Consider the following 23,588-nt stretch of genomic DNA (forward strand, 5'->3'; position numbering starts at 1 on the left):
CATTTCACTGTATCTGAAGAAGTGTGCATGCACACGAAAGCTCATACCAAAATAAAAACTTAGTTGGTCTTTAAGGTGCTACTGAAGGAAAATTTTTTTATTTTACTTCGATCCAGACCAACACGGCTACCTACCTGTAGCCATTAGTCCTGAATGAAGTCTAGAGCCTCGGGGAATTTAATGAGAAATGGACACACACACACACACACACTCCATAGGAATGACTGAGTCATTCTGTACATACTCTAAAACATTTCCACAAGAAAATTTTAAATCTCTTACTGTACTGTATATTACTGTATATTATACAGAATAGCACAGGGTGAATAACTAAGCTCTGCTTCTGTAACAATAGCCACTGTTGTTCTGACATACTTAGACATCCTTAGGTAAAAAAAAATGACCTGTTCCTGTGGTGTGCTTTTCTTTTGAAGAGATAGTTCTGTCCAGACTCATGCAAAGTTATAGAATAGTAAAATCTGCAGGGAATGAAAAGCTCTCTGGCTATGTCTTGTGCCACCATTAGCTGATAGGTTACCAGCTGGGAGATCAGATGATCTTTGAAACCTGTATCCAATTTTGTGTACCCTTTTGCTGGCTTCTGCTGTTGCTAGTAGCAGATCTTCCACCACCGCAACACTGGTAGCCAAAAGGCTCCACACTGACAGGCAAGAGAATTTCCCATTTTCTCTCTCTCAAAACCTCAGATTTAAATGACTGCCTCCCCACCCTTTCATATTCTTCAGAAAGGAAGAATATGAAAGGGAAGGTGGATGTCACAAAAGAGAATAAGAGAAAAGCAAGATAATCAGATGAAGCAAGAACAGGGCAGGATGATCACAATATTGGAGAGGGAGCATTCTTTGTCTGCAACCCATATTGCTCCTCTTAACTTACTTTCCACTTCCAGGAAATCTCATTGATGGGTAAACATGGACTTGCTTACGGTGCTGATATTTCATTAGTAAAGCAATGCTTCTCCCTTCAGTGTGCTTTACCGATGGCCTATCATTAGTAAATACTGGGCACATTGGGATTTGTGTGGGGGGCACTGGGGGATATTTAAACAAGCTTCCCTTCAGGGAAATTGGGACACGTCCTGGGGAAATTAGTGCAATTTGCACAACACACTGTGTGAAATCACTTACTAGTACTCCACTGCTGGATATATGAAATACTAACAAGTCAGCTTCTTTCTGAAGCCCTTTCCCCCTCTGCATCACATTGCCGTTTTGCATCCATCAATTTAGCCTGACAAATCATGTACACAGTTTCAGCCTTCTTTCTGAAGCCAGAAAAGACCTATTCATTGCATTGATCCCGTACTTGGTCAGTGTCCTAGTTAGATGAATAAAGGAAGCCCTAAGGAACACTGTCACAGGATTTATATACACCAAAGAGAATTAAACCAGATCCTTCTGGATTTTCCTATACTGAATAAATGATCTTTGATGCTGCAGCACTGTGTCCTTGTGAGTTGCCCAACTGGAGGTAGCCATATAATTCACAATGAAGTATGTAGCTCTTTAGATGACTGCCAATTATGTAACTATTGTATGAGAGCAAAAAGTGCCAGAAAATACTTATTGTAAGCTCTTTGTAGCAGAAGGCATACATTAACTGGGGAATGTTTTCCAACACCTTTATTTTATTTTCAGTTGTTTATTTCTTTCTTTTCTTTTCTTTCTCTAGGCAGTGGAAACCAACCTGGCTTCAAAGGATAGTCACTGGGTCTATGTTAATGAGGTAAGAGAATGAGGCTGTGTAAAAAGGCTCCTTTGTCTATTGTTTCTCTTTCTCCCATCCATTTCACTCTCATCTGCCTACTTGTCTCCCTTTTTTGTAGTCACAACAGTTGTGAGGAAGGGAGGTTGCGGAAAGTTGGAGGTGTTGTGATAGAGCCATCACTTTCAGTGGTTTACATATCAGTTTCTTTGTCCTAAGGGTTGGGGTCCCTTTGGCCTCCGCAATAAAATATTTGAGGGGGCTGCCCGCAAAGTTGATGGACATTGCCGTGTCTTGTGGTCAGTTATGTGGGGTGGGGCTTACCCCCACCCCCCAAAACAATCTATTGCCCTCTGTCATCTCTTTTTTTGCAGGGCTTTGAAGCAGGGAATTGGGCTTGTGCTAGGGTTTAGGTTTGCGCTTTGAGACCCCAACCACCCCCCAAAAATGAAGACACTGTGACCCCAGATTTTAATTTAAGTTATTGGGCAAAATTTAGGCCACAACTTTATTGAATACAGAATGTGATTGGTATTGGTTTAGGCATTGGAATAATCCAAACTATATCAGACTCCCACCCGCATTGCAGGGAATCTGATAAAAGGATGAAACACCGCCAGAGGGAGCCCCACCGATGCGAACCGACTCATGCTCCCTCCGGTGCCCCCATGGGGTCCTGGTATGGCCCTAGCCCCTACCACTGGGTTTTGGACAAGACCCAGGCCAACCTGATTCCTTTAACAGAATACCCTTGAGCTTGGAGGGGCAGGTGATGCCCGCACCTCCCCTCCCCAGCCCACATATTGCTGATCCAATGCCTAACCGCCAAACCTTACAAAGTTGTGGCACTTGCTATGTGGTAGGCGAAAACCAAATGGCTCTGCCCATCTGCCAGATGGAAAAATTCCTACCAGGCCTCCATTGCAAAACAGGTGACCAACAATGTCTATGGCAAGGCCAATGCACCAGATAAAGGGTGGGTGGGTGATCCGCTGTATGAAGTCAAAGAAGTCCAGCAAACATCACGCAGGGATTAAATACAGTGGTACCTCGGTTTAAGTACACAATTGGTTCCAGAAGTCTGTACTTAAACTGAGGCGTACTTAACCTGAAGTGAACTTTCGCATTGAAAGTAATGGAAAGTGGATTAATCTGTTCCAGACGGTCTGCAAAGTACTTAAACTGAAGCGTACTTAACCCGAAGTATGAGTGTAATTGGTTCTGGAAGTCCATACTTAACCTGAAGCGTAATTAACCTGAAGCGAACTTTCCCATTGAAAGTAATGGAACGTGGATTAATCCATTCCAGATGGGTCCACGGAGTACTTAAACTGAAAGTACTCAAACCGAGGTGTACTTAAACCGAGGTATGACTGTAATGTTTTGTGGCCACCCCCCCCCCAAGCAAAGTGACTGTGAAACAACCAACCAGAGTGGAGCAGGGCATAGCCCTGCCCACACCAGGAGGTGGGAGATGCCTAGGCGCCTGAGCGCAACGCGTACCTGCCTTGAAGAGGATCAAAAAACGAAACAAAAACAGACATCCAACCTCTGGGGGTTTCCTGCGCATCTCATCCACAAGCAGCATTTATTGTGTCCATTACTCAGAGGGAAACAGTGCCAGATTAAACCCTGTGGAGGCCCCTAGGCAGTCAAAATCTTGGGGGGGGGGGCTTGCAAATGATCTCCTAAAATGTTTTTGTAATTCTCTATCAAATCAATATTATTTTGATCCATTGTCACGGGGCCCCTGAAAGGCATGGAGCCCATAGGCTAGTGCCTACTCTGCCTATTTGATAATCTGGCAGTGGATGGAAAACAGACGTGATTCACATACTTCTTATCCCTCCCCCTGCTTGTCAAGTGTACCATTTTTGGACAAAAGAATCAAAACATGTAAACATCCGGCTTTACTGCAGACACCGTTGGCGATGGAGACTCTCTCACACTAACTTCTGTTGGCTGGGTGGGGGAATAGGGCAGGGAGATTGTCTCTCTCTCCAGCCTGAATAATACCAGAATGCAAATAGTACGGCTCCATTTCCAGACTTCTTCTTGGCTGGCATAAACAGCATGATGAAGATCAAAACAAAGTCCCGAGTGTGCCCGGGAAATGGCAAGGCTTGTCATCCTGTTCTTTCTCATGCTGACCTACTCTACTAGCTGTGCTTGTAGGGAAGAAAGAATTATTCCACATAAACCTCAGAAATGCAGATATATAGCTCTTGGTGGTCTGTAAGCTTGCAGTCTGTTACCATGGACAACCGAGAAAGCACTGAGCTTACATGTAAGGCCGCTGCTCTCCAGTTTGCAGTGTCTGAATGTTACAAAAGATTAGCTCTCTGAGCTTGATGCATTATCATCTTTTCTGTAGAACTGAACTGATTCTATCACTGTTATCCAGTTCTGCATTGAAGCAATGCACATGTTTGGTTTGTATGCCCCCCCCCCCCGAAATTCTACTTAAAGGATAATTGAGCTTTATTTATGTTGTGTATATCAATACTGGGGGGTGGGGGTGGGGGAATGTCCCTAAGCTGCATTTTATAAAGGCCCATATTGAAAGTCTGCACACTGAGAAATGACTCATAATATAAGCATGGCGGTGGGGGTAGGGAGAGAGAATATCCTATGTGATCATTTATAAATTTCTGGCCACTTACACTATTATAAACATTTGTATATCTTAATAAATGTATGTTCTTTATGTGCTTAAGGCTGGTAAAATATTTAAATAAAGAGAGCTGTGTTATCTGATGTTTTGTGCTAATGTATTACTGTATATAGGGGACATCAAGTTTAAATACAGACTTCTTTGTTCATGTTTCATAGCGTCCTTTCCCTCTCACTAATCATGCGGAGGAAGGCAGCCATATATGTTAACAGGAACTATAAATTGCTTTTGTCTGGTTAGCAGTAATGCATGGAAATTAAAAGGGGTATTGGGTATAAAATTGCTACCTCCAAAAGCCATTATGAATCTTCTCCAGTCCCTGTGATGTTTATGGAACTCGTTCTTTTTTTGCTGTAATAGCTTCGTAAAAAATCACCACGAGAAACGCACAGAGGAAATCAGTGTTTATATTCACATAAATACAATGCACTGTCTACTCTGTGCAGGGTTTATAGGAGGATGTTGTTGCTGTTGTTGTTGAGGTGTTGAAATTCACTACCCCCAATTAAAACCGTGTAATGTGATGCATAATTTTTCACCTCTCTTCTGCCGAAATAAGACTCCTGTGGGCTTACAAATATGTACGTCATTTATTAAATGTCACAAAATATGGACCCACTTGCACTGACAGAGTACAGATAGGAGAAGCATTTGCAGGATGCAGATCTAAAGGTATCAATCAGAAAGTTCATGAGACAAGAACAAATTAGAATCCCTACATAGTGTGATAAAATCCCGGGGACAGGGTTATGATGGGTTACAAAGTGCAAATAGGTACATAAATATAATCCAGTGAAGAACTATCAATGTGCAAGCTTATATAGATAGGCTCTATAAAATTCAATTGAGTTAAAACAGACAACTATACATTCTCTCAAATGTCTAGAATCTGAGAATTTCAACAGAGTAAATATCTACTCAAGGGAAACAGAGAAGCACTTGGTATGCTGTCTAGCTACAGAGGGCTGGTGGGTGGGTGGCTTATCGTTTTGAACTTCTGTATGGATTGGAAGGAATTAACCATGTAAAACCTTCTGTCCTACTTCCATAAGAGGACTTGCTCTTTGGACTTTGATTCAAATTTGAGATACTCAGGCATGCATTTTTGCAGCATGTAAAGTATATGCACTGTTAATGGAGCATGTCTTTTTCGGTCCGTAGCTGACTGTTTTCTTCTACCATTGTAAATCATGCCTATGGGATGTGGTGGCCATTGCCTAGGCTCTAGGGCCCAGACTGAAGCATAAATCCACCCCTACCATGCAAAGGAATACGAACATCCAACATCCTTAGGTTGAAAGATACATGGCTTTTGGCTAGTCTGTTAGTGTCCATCATAATTCCTCAAATGTTTTGTCTGAAAGGGACCTTTCAATTTGGTTCAAACAGCAATACCTTGGTTCTTGAACAGAATGCATTCAGGGAGTCCATTTGACTCCCAGAACTACCGTATTCAAAAACCAAGGTGTGGCTTCCAATTGGCTGCAGGAGTGTCCTGCAGCCAATCAGAAGCCATGGAAGCCACACCGGACTTTCGGCTTCCAAAAATCATTCGAAAACCGGAACACTCACTTCCAGGTTTCAATCATTCAGGAGCCGATTTGTTCGGGAGCCAAGGCATTTGAGATCCAAGGTATGACTGTAATTCAGTGGGAATTCGAGTGATATTCCGATTTTTTTATTTTTTATTTTTAAAAAGGAACAAGCCGCTCTCAACTTGTGTTATGCCTGGATTATCTGCATTTCAGAAGGGATGATCAGGATGCAAGTCACAGAGCTGCAAGGTTAATATTTATCAGAATGTACAAGAAAATTAAAGGAGAGGAAGGACAAATGAAAGGATATGTGATCTGCTTAGCATAAAAGGCTTTAAGAACAAGGAAGAATGTGAAGGAAAGCAGGCATCTCTTTGACAGCTGTGGGCTGTAAGCAGTTTGACCACTCAGAAATGTGACAGCACAAGTCCCTGCAGGATCAAGACCAGCATCATTCAAATTCCAAGAGAGATCCCACAGGGGGACCTAGACAGGATCAAGAAATCCGGTGCAAGCTGACAAACTATAAGGAATGCAGTCAAAAAAACAAAGCTGATTCCAGGCCAGAATCAGATACAAGGAGCTTACTTGAAGCAGGCACAAACAGGAATGTCGAAGGGCAAGGAGGCAGATAGTCCAGGCAGATATATTGCAATATTGAAAACCAGATATCACCCCATCCTGTGTGTGTGTGTGTGTGTGTGTGTGTGTGTGAGAGAGAGAGAGAGAGAGAGAGAGAGAGAGAGAGAGAGAGAGAGAGAGAGAGCTCCTAACATTTGTGTCACAGCCTGGTACTTGTTCTTTGTGTTTTATTAAGCAAAAGAAAAACCTTAAACGTGGTGGCAAGATTTGCAGCGACATATTTCATCCGCGTACGTTAGTTTTGCATGTGTGAGTAAACTGAGTACAAATATGACACGAACATTTTCCCATGATTAATTCATGGCACAGTCCTCTCGAGTTAATAAAAATGTAAAAGTAGCCCTCAGAGCAATTTCAGTTATGCATCCTTGCCCTGTGATTTTATATAGAGTGGCCATGCTTCAAGATGACCTGTTTATTCTGCTATGCCCTAATATTAACTATTCTGTGCGAATTCTCCCTGATGCCTAGGGCAAGGGAGAAGCTTTAGGAAATGGACTCAGTCTACCCATGGCAGCGCTCTACCGATTGGCGAGTGGGGAGAGAGGCCATTTTTGCCCATTCTCACTCACTTTAGCCCTCTGTGCCCTTCAAATACTGCTCCAGGTGATCAGGGGACCCTCCAGAATACATGGGAGGCGGCACTGGGGACTGCTGGATTCACTATCTGCAAATGGAACAAGCCCTTCCATTGATGGAAAGGCAACTCTGGATCCATCCCAGGGTGTGTGAACTCCCATTTTAGATTCGTAGAGAAGAAATGTAAAAACTGGAAGGACTTGCACTTCCTGTTTTTTCTTAGATTTCCCATAAGTGCTCTAAGTGAGCTACGCATCAAGCCCTGGCCTGTAATTAGCTAATTCTGGAAGTCAACTTCCTCCTTGCTGTACCTCCCTGTCGATGCAACTTCCATTAGCTGCAGTCAGTGTTTCCAGACATAAATTGGTTATAATGAAATTTCCCCCCCTTTGTTTTGATGGGAAGATAAAGTGCAGGCACATTGCTGTCACCTGAAATGCCACAAAACAGATTTAATTACAAGTTGCTAAACTAAGTTGGAGAGCTGAAGGTTAGAGTTGCTACTTGACTTTGAGGCTTTCATTTGTGGCTATTCACTTTAATGACTTTCAGTCAATTCAGATTAACACACATCCAATAAGTTTCAAAGGGTACCGCTTATTACCTCACCACAAGCTATCATTACCATTCTTTTGTTTCTTTTATCTGTCAAACACATTGCCAGAGGAAAGAATGTCATGCTTTATTCATATTGTAAATTTTCTGTATGAGATCCCAGAAATATTTGAGGATGTTTGTTCTTTTCCTGTTACTGTGAGATTAGATCAGAGTTTCTATAGTACGGTAGTGATAGGAAAACACTTACTTTGGTACTTCACATTGGCTTACTGTGCAGAAACGTCCAAGAGCATCTTCTCAGCATATCTCGGTAAAATTAAGTTGAACAACAACAACAACAAAAGGTGTGCAACAAGATGTTCTTTTGAAATGAACACATGTGAGAAATGGTCCCAGTGGACTGCAAGCAGATGAAACACTCATTTAAAAAACCTCAAGTTTACTTTCCAAGACCACCTGCCACCTACGAATCTGTCTATTGGAAATGTTAATTCGCAGTTGATCAGCTGTAAACACTGACTGCCTTGTAATTAGGCGGATTTTTAAAAAATTTTTAAATTATTTTACAATAAAACTTAAGAGTGGTATACATTTCTTCACCTGCTTTTCCTTCTGGATCTGTACCTGTCTCACCCACGTCTGCCACACAGCCCCGGAAGGGTGTCTGCCAAGAAACATAGCTCCCAGGCCAAAAAAAAAAGGTTCTCTGCCCTTGCCCACAATTAATATAGACATTTCCACTGTGGGCGGCATGAGTATTCTTATCCCAGGTTATGCTGCCATGTAATGTGACACTAGGCCACCACCATGTACTTTGAGGTGCATGTGTCAGAACCAATTTGTAATGTGTGGATTGACACTGAAGAGTTTGTCTTTAGGCCTGGGACCATACACAAACTTCCCCGGAAATACTAAACTCAGTGGAACTTGCTTGCAAGTAAATGTGTCTAGGATGTGACCGCATGATTATTTTTGTCCATTCCTGGTCTATTTAATTTTCTTTCTCTCCAACTTCCAATGGATCCTTGATTTAATGTCCTCCACCATCTCTGCCCAATTCTGCAGAGCACCTGCTCTTCGAATTTTGACTGTCAGAGGCCATGCTACCCATTCAGTGCATGATGGATGATTATTTACTTTGCTGTCTCTGCCGTAGTCTAGACTTCCTTACTTTCCATTTTCACCTCGTGGCCTCATTCATTGTTTGTGCTGGTGGCTTTATTTCTCCCTTGTCTGATGTCATTCTTGGCTAATAAATCTATTGGTCGCTATGTTCTTCCTCCAAAACTCAAGTGATTTTGATTATTTGCATCTGGGATGTATCTTATGTAAATTTTCAGGTGTTACTGCTTCTATAAATAATCAGTTACTTAAAGTTAGTTCTCATTGAAATAAATGAGACTTAAGCCATGTCTAACTTGTCCCAGTGTTTTCAAGTAAGTTAAACTAACTTAGTTTGGATACAGTCCATAGTTAATATTGATGGAAACAGAACAGGAAAGAGCATTAATAACTAAGATGGTGTTATCTTGATCATGAGGTACAGAACTTAAAATATAATCAATACTGTTTACTGAATATAATATTTGGGATATTCTTTAGCAGAAGAAAGCTTCAGTCCACCTTTTGTTTCCAATGGTGGCTGGGTATGAAAATGTTCTCCGTACCCTATAATAGTCTTCAAGCACCTTATTCTGCATGCCTAACACATTTTCATTTTTCTGAGTGGAGTGGGAAGAGTTTAACCATTTTTTCCCCTACAGAGAGTAAGTGTCAGGGACTCACAGGGCTCTGAGGAGCGGTTGGAAGAGGTAGCAGGGCCAGAGGCTGATGCAGGAGAAGCGAGTAGCGATTTATGGGGTTTTGTGCCTCCCATGAGACAGGAGCCATAGCTGGAGGATGAGGAGGGGTCTGAGAAGTCAGAGATGGTGGAGGAAGGACAGGTGATGCCTGAAGGGAGAGGGCTGGCAAAACTCACTCTGTCCCCTCCACCACTGCTCTCTAGGATCTGGTGGAAGGGGGAGGGGCTAAAAGAGCCAGGCACACCAACAATTTCAATCTCTGATAAGTCACAGGTTGCTTGTACATGTGCCATCAGACTAGAGCACTTAAGTTGCCATGTAGGCATGGGCTCCCTGTTGCTCCAACAATCTGGGGAGGGGTGTCAGCTGCCTAGCCATTGTAAGTTCATACTTTGGCAATAAAGAATTAAACTACTGGCTGTTTGTACTCCTTGGGCTGGGTATGCTCAAGACAGTAAGAGGCAACAATTAATATCATTTCCTAATAATCTTGGAGAACAGATGCACATTTTTTTTTAGCTTCCTGAGCCCCGCAGAAGTATTGCAGGGCCAACTCAAGGCAGTTTTTTTTCTGAGCAGTTAGAGGATACAGTAAGAGTAGGATGGTGTGGAAGCCACGGGTGGGCCCAGTGAGGGAGGGATTCCAGCTAATTACACAGTGGCAACAGGATCATTCCTCCTCCCCTTGGATCTAACCCCTCCCATGGATCCAGGGGGCGGGGACTGAATAAGCAGGTGGCGGCTCATAATAATGGTCTTGCTGAGGTTGTGTAACATCATGCTCATGTTTGAGCAGGCCAAGCAAAATGCCCAGACCTAGCCACAGTGTCAGGAACTCCAGCTGGCACTGTCAAATTGTTTGTTCTCTCCCATGCAAATTGCTGGTGCTAGCTGCTTTGTTTCCTCCATGAGTCATTGAGTGGAGCCCCATGCTTGTTTGCAGTGCTTTTTTTCTTTAATAATGTTTAGGGGTACTCTCACTTTCCTACTCATATTGAAATACTGCCCCTCAATGAGGCCAAACTTAGATTCACAAAATGTTTAGGGGTATGCGTACCTCTACGTCCCCCCAGGAAAAAAAGCACTGCTTGTTTGCATACCTAGAACTGCAACCAACCGTCACCCCATGTTGCTGCTCTTCTATAAACCAAAATAGGTAAGTAAGGGAAATCCATTTCATGTTTTTAAAGCGCTAGCCCTGCTGTAAATACTGCATATAAGTCTACAGATTTTTCATCAACCTCATGATCCTCATGCCTATTAAAGTTTAATCTTCAGATTTTTCTCAGGGACATTTTTTTTCCATGGAACTCTTTTTGGTTTGGTAAATTATTAATGTCATTAAAATTTATAATTTTCCTTCATTACCTCTAGGAAAATAGGAGTTTTTAATGTGAAACATAATTGTCTCATTTTGCAATTTGTGTTATGATAACTGAATGCAGCTAAAGCAGATTTAAATATTTCCCCTGAGCAAAATAGCTAGGTATTGCAAACACAATAATTTATGTTCTTTGTCTGCAAATAAATAAATACACAAATGGATTGAGTACTGGGAGCCTTAGATGCTTTAAAATAATCTTTGGGTTTAACTTCCTGGATGTTCAGGAAGATTAAATATTCAGTATGTAATTTTGGGGGCTGAAATGGTGGTGGTTGGTAGAACGATTTTCTCCAGAGGCCTCCAGAGACCATTAGCCGCCTGTGGGATGCTGCCTCTTACAGAAGCTAACAGAAGCTAACAGGCAAAGCAAGAAGTAGCTTCCACTGACATAGGTGCTGCACCTTCCATTATTGCAATAAGATCACTACATCTCATCATAGCTGTCAAGTTACAGATTGGAAAATAAGGGATCAGCAGCCTCACCCAGTGGCGTGGCACCGGAAATCACTTCTGCGCATGTCCAGGCTGCTCGCTCGCCGGGGGGGGGGGGGCGCCGAGTGGAGTCTCTCTGGCCAGCAGGGAGGGAGAGCCTGCTTTGAAACCCAGGAAATTTACGGGATATCTACAATTCGGGATAGCGGCGGGAAACGGATTGAAATAAGGGGGTTTCCCACGAAAAACGGGAGGGTTGACAGCTATGCATCTCATCTATGCCTTAGAAGGGGAATGTGGGGTTAACAGAACTTCTTATGTACATTCTGTATCCCCCATCTAGCATATTTTTAGATGTGTGAGCTACTAAATGTGTTGGTTCTGTCTGTCTGTCTCAATCTCTTCCCCACACCCCTGAGTTTTAAGAACAACAATAAAGCTCAAACACTTCCCATTGTTAATACAGGCAACCCCCATTTATGTGTGTTCAATATGTGCGCAAACGTGCACACGTGCATCATGCCGAACCCTGAAAGTGACCGGAAAAGTCACAAGAAGGGTAGGGGTAGGGGGTGGAACGGGGTGTTTACAGGCTTTTTTTCAGTAGTGTTTCAAATATATACAATTTCACTTAAATGTGTGGTGCCTTGGCATGTGACCCCCGCATAAACTGAGAGTTGCCTGTATAACCAAACGTGGAAATAGTTTCTTCCTTATGCAGCCCCACCCCCGGCAACTATTTAAATAAATACTCTGTATGGGAAATTGGTTGGTTTCGAATTATTATGTCCTTTCGGTCGAAGGTGTGAGAATTATGTCAGCTTCTCAAAATACATTTGCCACCGAGGCGTTTCCCCTGGCCACAAGAGGAAGCAAATAATGAGACTATTAAATACAGCTATGCTTGATCAGACCAAAAAGCAATGCTTTGCATGTACCGTTGGGTTTAATATAGCTTGTGTTCATCGGTATGATCTTGATTGGATGTAATTGACTTTAAAAGAAGAAGGGCTGATGCAAAAGAGACACACTCTTGCCTGAAACCCCAGAAAATAATCTTGAGTAATGTTATTCCGGGCACCAAGAACCTCGCTTCCTATACAGATTAAGTTGCATAAAGTAAGCAACACTGTTGTGCCACAAGCACAAGTGGAGGGCAGGACAAAACAAGGTGACTCATGTCAAATGTGTTTTCCTATCCCTTCTGAAATAGCCAATTCAATCAGATGGAATATCCTCAGAAAGCAGGGATGCTCTGACAATATCCTATGGCACCTGTCATTTAGAAAGAGGGGTGTGTGTGTGTGGAATTTTCCTGGATTTATTTTCTTTAGTTCCAAGAAAAAAACATAAGTGCTTTTAAATGAGCTGTTATTTAGCTAGTAACCTTCGGATGGTTTTCCATTTATACCTTGGTCTGAAATCTGTCCTCCATCATCACCATCGTATTATGGCAGAGGATGGAAAACACTACAAAGAATAGGTTCAGTTTATACATATCACGCAAATTTGATAAGCTGTGGAAACAAAATATAAAGGGAAAGGAAAAATTCCTTCCCACCTTAGAGACAAAATAAGTTTGTCGTTGGTATGAGCTTTCGTGTGCATGCACACTTCTTCAGATACAGAATAAGCTATGGTTATTTACTAGTACATTAATACATGTCATAAGAATGCCATTTAGTGAGGATCCTAATTATTCCCCAGGAACATCTATATTTCTGGCCACTTGATAGGCTCTGTGTAATGAGTGGTGGGTTTTATGGTTGATTTAATTGTCTTATATTTTAGGGCATGCATGCCATAAGCGCAAGCTCCTTTGATTAAAAAGTGCCTGTTTGTTCTGTTGATAGTTTTGCTATAGCTATTATGAGAAAATATACAGTAATCCAACAAATGTTTTAAATTGAAGTTTCAGTTTGTGACAAATGGTGGGATTATATTGTACATTGCTTTAGGATGCCCCATGGGAAGTGATTCATAAATGAAATTAACAACCACCACAACAAAACAACCACAACTGTCTTCACATGATAAGTCTGAATGAAGAAGAAAAATGCTGTAAAAGCATAAATTTCCTCAATTTTAATTATTCTACCTATTCCTTATTACACGTAGACTTCACTATACCCTTGTGAAGCCTGATAAAAGCATTTGAAGCTATTAATATGTAGTTCCTCATCCAGGCACTGACCAAATTTATCCACACTTCTGCTCGCCCTGCCACTTTCCCGGGAGGAAATTGATGGTTTAGAGCCGAAATTGATGGCTTAACACAATTGGGTTTTCTGCTTATTGCAGTTTGTTCCGATTTAGCACGAAAGAGCATCCTTCCCAGGGAAACACAGTGGGGCAAAGGCAAAGCCACTCAGACCCATGCCTAGAAAGGATGGGGTAAGCGGAAAGCTGCTCGGAGCCATGCTTCCTAGGCACAGAATGTCCTGTATAGATGAGGCCAGAGATTGGCTAAGTTTTCACTAGGTAAGAGCACCAAGTTCTCTCCGTCTCAGTTATTTTCTGTTTTTTTTAAAAAACATGTCCTCAGAAATATATAGGTGCTGGAGTTCAATAAAGAAAAGAATGATTCAAAGTACAATTTATCATGGAAGTGGATTCTAATGAATTCCTTTCTTTCCTCACAGGAAATCAGCGATAATGAAATTTTGGAATTGGTGCACAGTGCTCTTGGGAGGATGACCGTCATACGGCAGATCTTCCCTCTGTCCAGAGAGAACAATCAGCGATGCATGAGGAACAACCACCGGATATCTTCGCTCCTCTGTGACCCACAAGAAGGTTATCTTCAGATGCTTCAGGTCAGTAGCATGTCTATTGAGTAAGAGGCTCATCTCTTCTCTTTCCCTTGGGAAGAGGTCATGACCTGTGATTTTACTAGGAAAGTTCACAGGAGTAAGAGAACAGGAAAAAATGCAAATGGAAGGGCTTAGGTCTCAGTGTGTTCCACATACAGGATGTAAATGGAAGTTGGCCAACCCAATCATCTCCTTCCCCTAGTTTCCAAATGCTTTAGATCTGATTTTATTGGCAGCCCATTGCACTGACTCCTGTCAAATCCTCTTGAGAAGCTGTTTTGTGTAAAAAGTATCTTACGTTCTATTACCGTGTATTAAGCAATTTCATAGGCACAAATGTAATGACTAGGAAAGCTGAACACGAAAATTTTGACGAGCTCTGCTGAAATGACTTACCTGCTTTTTGCGTTCCTTGGCATGTGTTGAAATTTGCAATTTTTGACACTTGAGAATATTCTCGTGTGGTTTGGTTGTGTGAATATAGATAACCACCACAACCCTAGAAAGAGCTAAGCACTCCTAAGCTCTTTCAGAATTTCTGGCCCAATATCCTTTTAAAATCAAATAAGACTAGACCAACTGTCATAGCCAGGAATGTGAGAATTATATTCAAAATGTCCTCACTGGTACATTGGATTCATGTTTATACATTATCCCATAACTAGAAGCAAGCAGGATGATCAAATTGTGGGGAAAGGAAAGAATATAGGATTTTTCATTGATTGTAAGGAAATCACAGGAAGGTGCTACATCATTAGTCCACGAGACTCAGCCCTGTCTATACTGGAATGGCTCTCCAGGGAGATTCCAGGGATGGAAACTGGGACCTTTTTTTATACAAAGTGTGTGCTGTACCACTGAGCTATGTGGCCTGGCCTTAATTTCTTCTGCCTCCCATCAAGGCAGAGAAGTCTTCAGCTGAGCCAGGGAATGTGAAATTCGGCTAACCCAGATACAAAGCCCTCCCCCTTTCATAGTTATTGCTTATTATGGAGAATTTAAGCAGGTGGTTTATGCAAAAAGTATCCCAGCACAAGTATCTTGCAAACATGTCTGCCTGCTGACAGGAAAATGTCAGGTACTAGGCCACCAAGCCAAATGCAGTCTTTCTGAAAAGGAAAAAAATGAACACGGCATTCTTCATTGGACTTGCTTTAAAAGATCTGGTTCCACGTGATGATTACATCCAGGAAAGATGATTTCCCCAAGGCCGTTCTCCTTGGTGATTGCCCACCTCACTTTAGTTGGAGGGGACATCCAGAACAGGCCCTCTGAAGAGGATGTTAAGCTTTGGGTATGTGCACATCTGATGTAGTGATGTCTGCCAACTTGAACAGCTTTAATAGAGGATCAGGCTACGAGTGACTACTGGTGATGATGACTATATGCTACCTCCAAGATCAGAGGCAATTTGCTTCCAAGTGCTAGTAGCTGAGGAACACTAATGCGAGAGTACTATTGTCCCAATCTCCTGTTGGTGGGCTTCCTATACACACCAGGTTGACCACCATGGATTCTGGGCTAGAAAAGCCTTTTTTGGTGTGACCCAGTGGGGCTCTTAAGTTACCTCCCCACCCCACCCCACTGCAACATGATTTCATTGCTGGAGCCAAAGCATCTCCTCTTGGGCTGTTGAAGATTCTGCACCTGCTCAGTCTTCCTGGTACCAGTTGCAACTGAAGCAGTAGAACAGGAGTGATGATTATATTAGAATCATAGAGTTGGAAGAGACCACAAGGGCCATCCAGTCCAACCCCCTGCCAAGCAGGAAACATCATCAAAGCATTCTTGACATATGGCTGTCAAGCCTCTGCTTAAAGACCTCCAAAGAAGGAGACTCCACCACACTTCTTGGCAGCAAATTCCACTGTCGAACAGCTCTTACTGTCAGGAAGTTTTTCCTAATGTTTAGGTGGAATCTTCTTTCTTGTAGTTTGAATCCATTGCTCTGTGTCCGCTTCTCTGGAGCAGCAGAAAACAACCTTTCTCCCTGCTCTATATGACATACTTTTATATATTTGAACATGGCTACCCCCGCCAGACCTTAGATGTTACTTAGATTACTTAGAATGTTAATGGTAAAACTTTTACTGCTTTCTCTGCCAGATTCGAAAGAGTGTTTCGGTGTTGTTGTTTCCTTTTGAAATGTCCAGTAGTCATCAAACCAAGTTAATATGTACTGTAGTAATAAATAATACCTGGCCATCTTTCTTATTAGCTGTTGCTGGCTCCGTTTTGCTATAGTAAGCAAGCAGATTTCTGCCATCTTCTTAGGGTAGTATTTATTGGGGCAAATAAATGCAACTACTTAGAATATAAGCCAATAAAGAAAAAATATTTAGGTCACAGCATATTAACTTTAATCTGATAGAATTAGCTAAAATTCTGCTGGAGCTACTTGGTTCTGAATGTCCTCATGAACAGCACCCAAAGGTTTTCTTTATTGGTGACAAACCTTGTAAAGCTCTGTCTGACAAGCCTAGTAAAACTGTCCATAAAACTCAGACAGTGGAGCACATCGCTCCTAAATTGTGTGTGCTTTGACGGTGCAGTGCCTACCTTATTCCATCAGATCTCTTGCCAGCATTGTCTTCTGGCACTCATTTGGAGCCATGAAGCCAAATGTTTAAATAAATTTAGGTTTTGTTTGTTCCAAATCTCTCAGGTGGGAGGATTTTGATGGAAGGTCTTGATGGTAAGTGTATGGGATGGCAGAGGATGAGTTGGGGAGGCATGTTACTACATTCTGAATTGTGGTAGAAGGCCTGCTGCATCACACACACAAAGACCCTGCCATGGCAACCTGCCACACACTGGTTTATGTCCGAGTGGCACTTTTCCATGAGTTGCAGGTGTTTCTGGGGTGCGCTCACTTTGATCATTTTACCCTATTGCTCTCCTTTACGCTACACATTTCTGCCCTGCTGACCTTCTCATCCCTGTTAAGCTTTAGGCCTCAAGATCCATATTGGCTTTGGTTTGCAGACATTTGATCTGGCTAGAACAACGTTTAAATGCCTAAAGAGAATCTACAAGTATATGCGCATGGGTTCTCTTCTAACATTTAAGCAAGTGCACAGGAGTTAGGAGAAGAGTCTTGCCTTTATGTGCATTTATTCCACTCAGATTCAAAATCTGTCAAGGTCTTTCATTTGGGGCATTGGTACACCTTAGGGTAAAGGTAAAGGGACCCCTGACCATTAGGTCCAGTCGTGACCGACTCTGGGGTTGCACGCTCATCTCGCATTATTGGCCGAGGGAGCCGGCGTACAGCTTCCAGGTCATGTGGCCAGCATGACAAAGCCGCTCCTGGCAAACCAGAGCAGCACATGGAAACGCCGTTTACCTTCCCGCTGTAGTGGTTCCTATTTATCTACTTGTATTTTGACGTGCTTTCGAACTGCTAGGTTGGCAGGAGCTAGGACCAAGCAACGGGAGCTCACCCCGTCACAGGGATTCGAACCGCCGACCTTCTGATCAGCAAGCCCTAGGCTCAGTGGTTTAATCCACAGCTCCACCTGAGTCCTACACCTCAGGGTAGACAATTACATTTCCATACTGTATTAATTTATTAACATACCTCTAACCCAAGCTATATCAGTTTTTTTTATTTTTTAATGTGGGTCTTTTTTGGGGGGGGGGAGCTATTGGGTTGTTGTTTTCATTTTGATTATTTTGTGGTTTTATATTTTGATTTTGTTCTGTGAACTGCCCTGAGACCTCCAGGTATAGGGCGGTATACAAATTCAATAAATAAGTATCAGTTGATCTCAGGGCAAGATACAGCAATCAAACACAAAAAAACATGAAGCGTAACCAATAAGGGTCATGTTCAGCATAAAATCTTAAATGCTGAGCACTAGCAAACATCACAAGCAAGTCAAATTCTAAACTCCTCTCATCATAGGCCAAATTCCTTGGTAAAAAGCCAGGTTTTAATTTGTTGTGGAGGAGAGCCCTCTCCCACCTCACCAGATCTTAAGTTTAAGGCAGGAATATGTAGTGAGAGGTGCTCTCTTAAGTATCATGGTCCCAATCCATTCAGGGCAGGCACGTAGCAAGGGAGGGGCGTAGTGGGCGGGCCGCCCCTAGCTCCAGTCTGGCGGGGGCAGCGCGGGGGCAGTGGCGCGCTCCCTGGCCCGGCCCGCCGCCACCCAAGCACTGCCGCCACCCAAGCGCGCCACCTGAGCAGAGCAGCAGCGCCAACCAGGATGGACTGCGCATGTGCAGACATACGCAGTACGTCCTGGCTCGTCCTGGCACACACGCTGTACGTCGTTTTGCACTACCTGCAAGTTGCATATCATCTTCAAGGGCAGGGGCATAGGAAGATAGGGGCGGTGGGTGCGGGGTGTCCCGGGCAGCGCGATTCCAGGGGTGCCATCATGGCTCCCCTCGCCCCACCCCCAAAACGTGCCCCCTGCCCCCAAATGCACGCCCACCCCTGCGCATGATGCCCCCTGCCCCCAAATCGCGCCCCTTTCCCCCAAATCGTGCCCCCGTCCTCAAAATGTGCACCCCGCCCCCAGAACGCATGCCACGTCCCTGGGGGCAGTGCGCCTGCTCTCTGTCCCTGGTGGCGGAGCATGAAGCTCCGCCCCTGTTCAAGGGCAGCCCCAAGCAGAGTGCATTGCAGTAATCTAACTGGGAGCTTATATGGAGCATGGACTGCTGTGGCCAGGCTCTCTTTTTCCAGGAACAGTTGTAGCCGGTGGGCCAGCAAAAAGCACCATGAACCACTGAAACTACTTGGAATCTGAGTGACAACTCCAGGAGCAGTCTCAGACTGTGTTCCTGTTCCTCTAGGGGGAGGCAACTAGCTAAGTCTAGAGCAAGTCTGTTACTCAATTCCTGAATATGCACTGCATGCTAGCAAAACGGTTGTTCCATTCTTTGCTCTGTTGAACAACATACATGAGCTATTAAACACTAACCAACAATTTCTGGCTGAGGGCCTTCAACTATTTACCCTGAACCTGGGTATCTCCACACTTGAACTGGAAATATGTGTCGCATTAACATATAGTTGCTTCCCACAATGGAGACTAATTTCATCTTAATGGGGCACTTTTCCTATAAGTTCAGATGTCTTGCCATCACTGGAAGTCATCAGTGATGTGACCTGGAGGCAAGAAGAAGCACACAGTGTTGCACTGTTAGATTGCGAGTAAGTTGTCCTAGACAGAACAAGGGAAATATACTATTGTGAGCACAGATTTTCAAAATGACTCCTGCTCTATTATTAGTTGTGCTGTGTGATGCAGATCATCCATTACCCCTGAAATAATATATTTACCAACTAAGGTGTAGGGTTTCTGTTATTACTGAAAAATAATTTCACAGCTCTGTGCTTCTGGTTCTCTAAAAAACACACACAAAAAAAATGTTATTTCTATTCACATTTTGTGTGTGCTTGCAGGAACTGATTTACCTAAACTCAGTTTGTTCTTTTGAGTTTTTATATTTAAAACAGGCATCCCCAAACTGTGGCCCTCCAGATGCTTTGGCCTACATCTCCCATGATCCCTAGCTAACAGGACCAGTGGTCAGGGGAGATGGGAATTGTTGTCCAAAACATTTGGAGGGCTGAAGTTTGGGGATGCCTGATTTAAAATATGGGATGAAAGGATCTGAGGCAGCTGACGTTACTCCGTCTAAACCCAAAGTATATAAAAAGCATTTATAATACCCTGGGGGGTTGAGGCAGTTAAACACACATGCTATGAGCTGAGTTACAAGTCCTTAGTTCAAACATAATCTTAGCCATGAAGTCATAGACATCTGATTTGTCACTTTGAGAACAGGTTGCTGGACTAGATGGGCTGTTGGCCTGACCTGGCAGGCTCTTTTCATGTTCATTGAGTGCCCTTACATAAGCTTCAGACCTTATTCACCCTGAGCTGTAATATGAACTACTTTACAGGATTGTTGTAGATGTAAGGATATTTTGAACTTGTTACAGTCTGTAGAGCCAACAACCACAACAAAACATTGATGATGTACAGAAGATATTAACAAGCTTGAGGTGCAGCACCCCATAGACCAGCAATCCCCAAACTGCGGCCCTCCAGATGTTTTGGCCTACAACTCCCATGATTCCTAGCTAACAGGACCAGTGGTCAGGGATGATGGGAATTGTAGTCCAAAACATCTGGAGGGCCTAAGTTTGGGGGTGCCTGCCATAGACAGAAGCACACGAACCCAGCACCACTGATTGGGTTTGTCTTTTCAGAAAGGCCCAGAGCCAATAAAAAATGGTGGCGATCCAATAAGATGATCTAGGAGGAAACCATGGCCAATGGTACTGAAAGCTGCCAAGAGGTCCAGAAGAACAAACAGGGTTACATTCAACCCATCCTTTCCCTGGTGTAGTCATCCACCAGGGTGATCAAGGCTGTTGCCATCCAATAGCCAGGCTGGAAACCAGATTGCAATGGATCTAAGTAATTACTTTCCTTTAAGACTGCCTGGAATTGAAATGCCACCACTCTTTCAACGTTACTGAAAAATGAAATGCTTGATACTGGACAGTAATTGCTGCCCTTTTCAAACGCGCCAGCACAGCCTTTTGCCGATGTTCTGCTCTTCTCTCCTTGACTTCAGCATTGCAGAATTGTACCGTACTATGCAGAGGGACCCAGGTGGCGCTGTGGTTAAACCACTGAGCCTAGGGCTTGCTGATCAGAAGGTCAGCGGTTCGAATCCCTGTGACGGGGTGAGCTCCCGTTGCTTGGTCCCAGCTCCTGCCAACCTAGCAGTTCGAAAGCACATCAAAATGCAAGTAGATAAATAGGAACCGCTACAGCGGGAAGGTAAACGGTGTTTCCATGTGCTGCTCTGGTTTGCCAGAAGCGGCTTTGTCATGCTGGCCACATGACCTGGAAGCTGTACGCCGGCTCCCTCGGCCAATAATGTGAGATGAGCGCGCAACCCCAGAGTCGGTCACGACTGGACCTAATGGTCAGGGGTCCCTTTACCTTTACCGTACTATGCAGGGATTTGGAAGGACTGATGTTTCAATAGCACCAGTGGGTCATATCTGTATCAGTCACTACTATGGCTTCTGCCTGCCCAAACAGTTCCTGATGTTTATAAGAGCAGTCTGTTAGTTTGATCTTGACTGCTGCAGTCCATTCTGAATTTCTCTTAAGGAATAGGGAAATAATATATTTCTCCTACTGCACCATGTTAGATCTTAGTTAACATTAGAAGTAATATTGCTATATGTACAGCCCCTCTGAGAACCTTTCATCAAAGTCAATAGCCCATGGATTGATTCTGGAGATAATTCTGGGGTCTTTGGAACATATGTTAGTACAGTGGAACCTTGGTTCTCAAACGGCTTAGTTGACAAACGAATCGGCTCCCGAATGCCAAAAACCCGGAAGTAAGTGTTTCGGTTTTTGAACATTTTTCAGAAGCCAAATGTCTAAGAAAGTAATAAGGAGTACATTTGTATGTGTCCAGTAAAAGGTCCCTGGGTCTTGCAGTGGAGAGGATTGTCTTGCTGTTCTTATATACATATTTAGAAATGTATTGAAAGTAGGAAAGGGGCTTCTCTGTTGTGGTATCCTGACCTTGGAACTTCCTCCCCCTTGAAATCAACCAATATTTCAGGCAGTTTAGGCACCAGGTTAAAACCTGCCTTTTTGTTCAGATTTCTAAGTTTTCTCTTGAGGTGGTTTTAACTGTCGTTTCTACCGGTATTGCATTTTTAGTATATTGTGTTTGGTTTTGTGAAATGTTATTTTTACCTGCTCATAGTTCTCCAGATGTGGGGCAGGAAACAAATTGTCTGAATAAAATAAAGTATTCCTTCTCCCAAGTGTGTAGTGAGGAAAAATCAGCACTGCTGCACAACTCAGTAAACCCAAATCAAAAGTGGTGACCTTGTTTTTATTTTCTCCTTAGCACTCCTTTTCTTCCAATCGAGGCACACTGCTCCAGAGATAATTCTTCAGTTTCCTCTTTTCTCATGTCTTGAGACCACCTGGGCAGGCTTTGCATGGCGGTTGAGGAATTTACATGAATTCCTTGTTATCGTGCACCTCCATGTGCAGTGGGTGTTTGCAGCAAATTGAGATTTGTGGTGGTGCTTGAGGTAACAAACGTAAGCAAGCTTCACCCCCTTTCCTCCTTCACAGCATTTCCATTTTTGGCAGCAAAAGTGTGATGCTGTAAATATCTTCTCTGACACCAGAAGAGAGTTGTGTGAGGGAAACATGTTCACATCTATAAGTCCGTAATGGATGGGGCCCCTGAAAGGGATTTGAAGTGACAGCAATGTGGAATTCTGAATGTCATGTTTAAAGGAGGAAAGGTAGCTGGAAAGGTTCTTGCTGTATCTAAAGCATGGCAGGGAACTGGGGGAAATTAGTTTGACCCTGATCTAGAAACACATTTGTAGTGGTGTTGTTTTCTTTCTGTGCAGTGAACTGCAAAGTTTGAAGGGGCCTTTCCGTGTGGAGTGATTTTAGTAAGTTGCTGGTGGAAGATGCAGAGTTTGAGTGATGTGTATCTCTACTTTGAATCCATGTGTGTTTTCTAAACTTTTTTTGTGAACAGTTCTTGTTTTAAGGCTGTCATGATTTTTACTGATTGGTAATTAAGCTTAAAATGTTTAGGTCTGTAATTTTCAAATTATTTTCAAATTGTAAATTTCCCTAACAAAGGATCAGAGTGGTCTGAAATGTGACCAATAGCGTATACTATACTAGCTTATGGGAAATAGTGTATACTATTTTTCCTGTTGTTGTTGTTGTTTAGTCGTTTAGTCGTGTCCGACTCTTCGTGACCCCATGGGCCATATACTAAAAATGAGCTTTTTGCTCATTTTCTCAATTAGAAATTTATTGGGTCCCCCATTTTCTGCTTAGCTTTCCTACCTATAAGCAGCTGCTTACAGTAGTGCTTCTTATGTTGGTGTAATATAGTTGCAACCCTATGCACTGTCAATAGCGACGTCAAAGGCACCTGCCTTTTCTAATATTTGATTTTTGGATTCCCTGCCCATCACTTCTTGTCACCATTAGGACCTATTGAATGTCCTATTTTCCACTAACATCTGCCCCTCCATTCTACCTTTCCATCTAAACATATGAAAGTACTTATGCTTCAGGCATATGAGAGAGAAGTAGATTCTGCCTTAAAGAGAATGAACACGTTTTTCTTGTTGTTGTTTAGTTGCTTAGTCGTGTCCGACTCTTCGTGACCCCATGGACCAGAGCACACCAGGCACTCCTGTCTTCCACTGCCTCCCGCAGTTTGGTCAAACTCATGTTCGTAGCTTCGAGAACACTGCCCAACCATCTTGTCCTCTGTCGTCCCCCTCTCCTTGTGCCCTCAATCTTTCCCAAACATCAGGGTCTTTTCCAGGGAGTCTTCTCTTCTCATGAGGTGGCCAAAGTATTGAAACCTCAGCTTCAGGATCTGTCCTTCCAGTGA

The 23,588-nt window shown here is 43.1% G+C and overlaps 1 protein-coding gene across 1 annotated transcript in view; it reads left to right on the forward strand.

Moving 5' to 3' along the window:
- The first annotated feature begins 1,698 nt into the window (after window positions 1-1,698).
- GRID1 (glutamate ionotropic receptor delta type subunit 1) overlaps window positions 1,699-23,588 on the forward strand; it is a 131,092-nt gene continuing 109,202 nt past the window's right edge. The window contains exons 1-2 of the mRNA XM_060275205.2: window positions 1,699-1,746; window positions 13,974-14,147. Coding sequence (XP_060131188.2) covers window positions 14,025-14,147 — 123 coding nt within the window. The 5' untranslated portion in view covers window positions 1,699-1,746; window positions 13,974-14,024. The remainder of the gene's footprint in view (window positions 1,747-13,973; window positions 14,148-23,588) is intronic.

Source organism: Zootoca vivipara, chromosome 5 (genome assembly GCF_965207765.1).
Source record: "Zootoca vivipara chromosome 5, rZooViv2.hap1.1, whole genome shotgun sequence".
In the NCBI taxonomy this organism is placed as follows: Eukaryota; Metazoa; Chordata; class Lepidosauria; order Squamata; family Lacertidae; genus Zootoca; species Zootoca vivipara.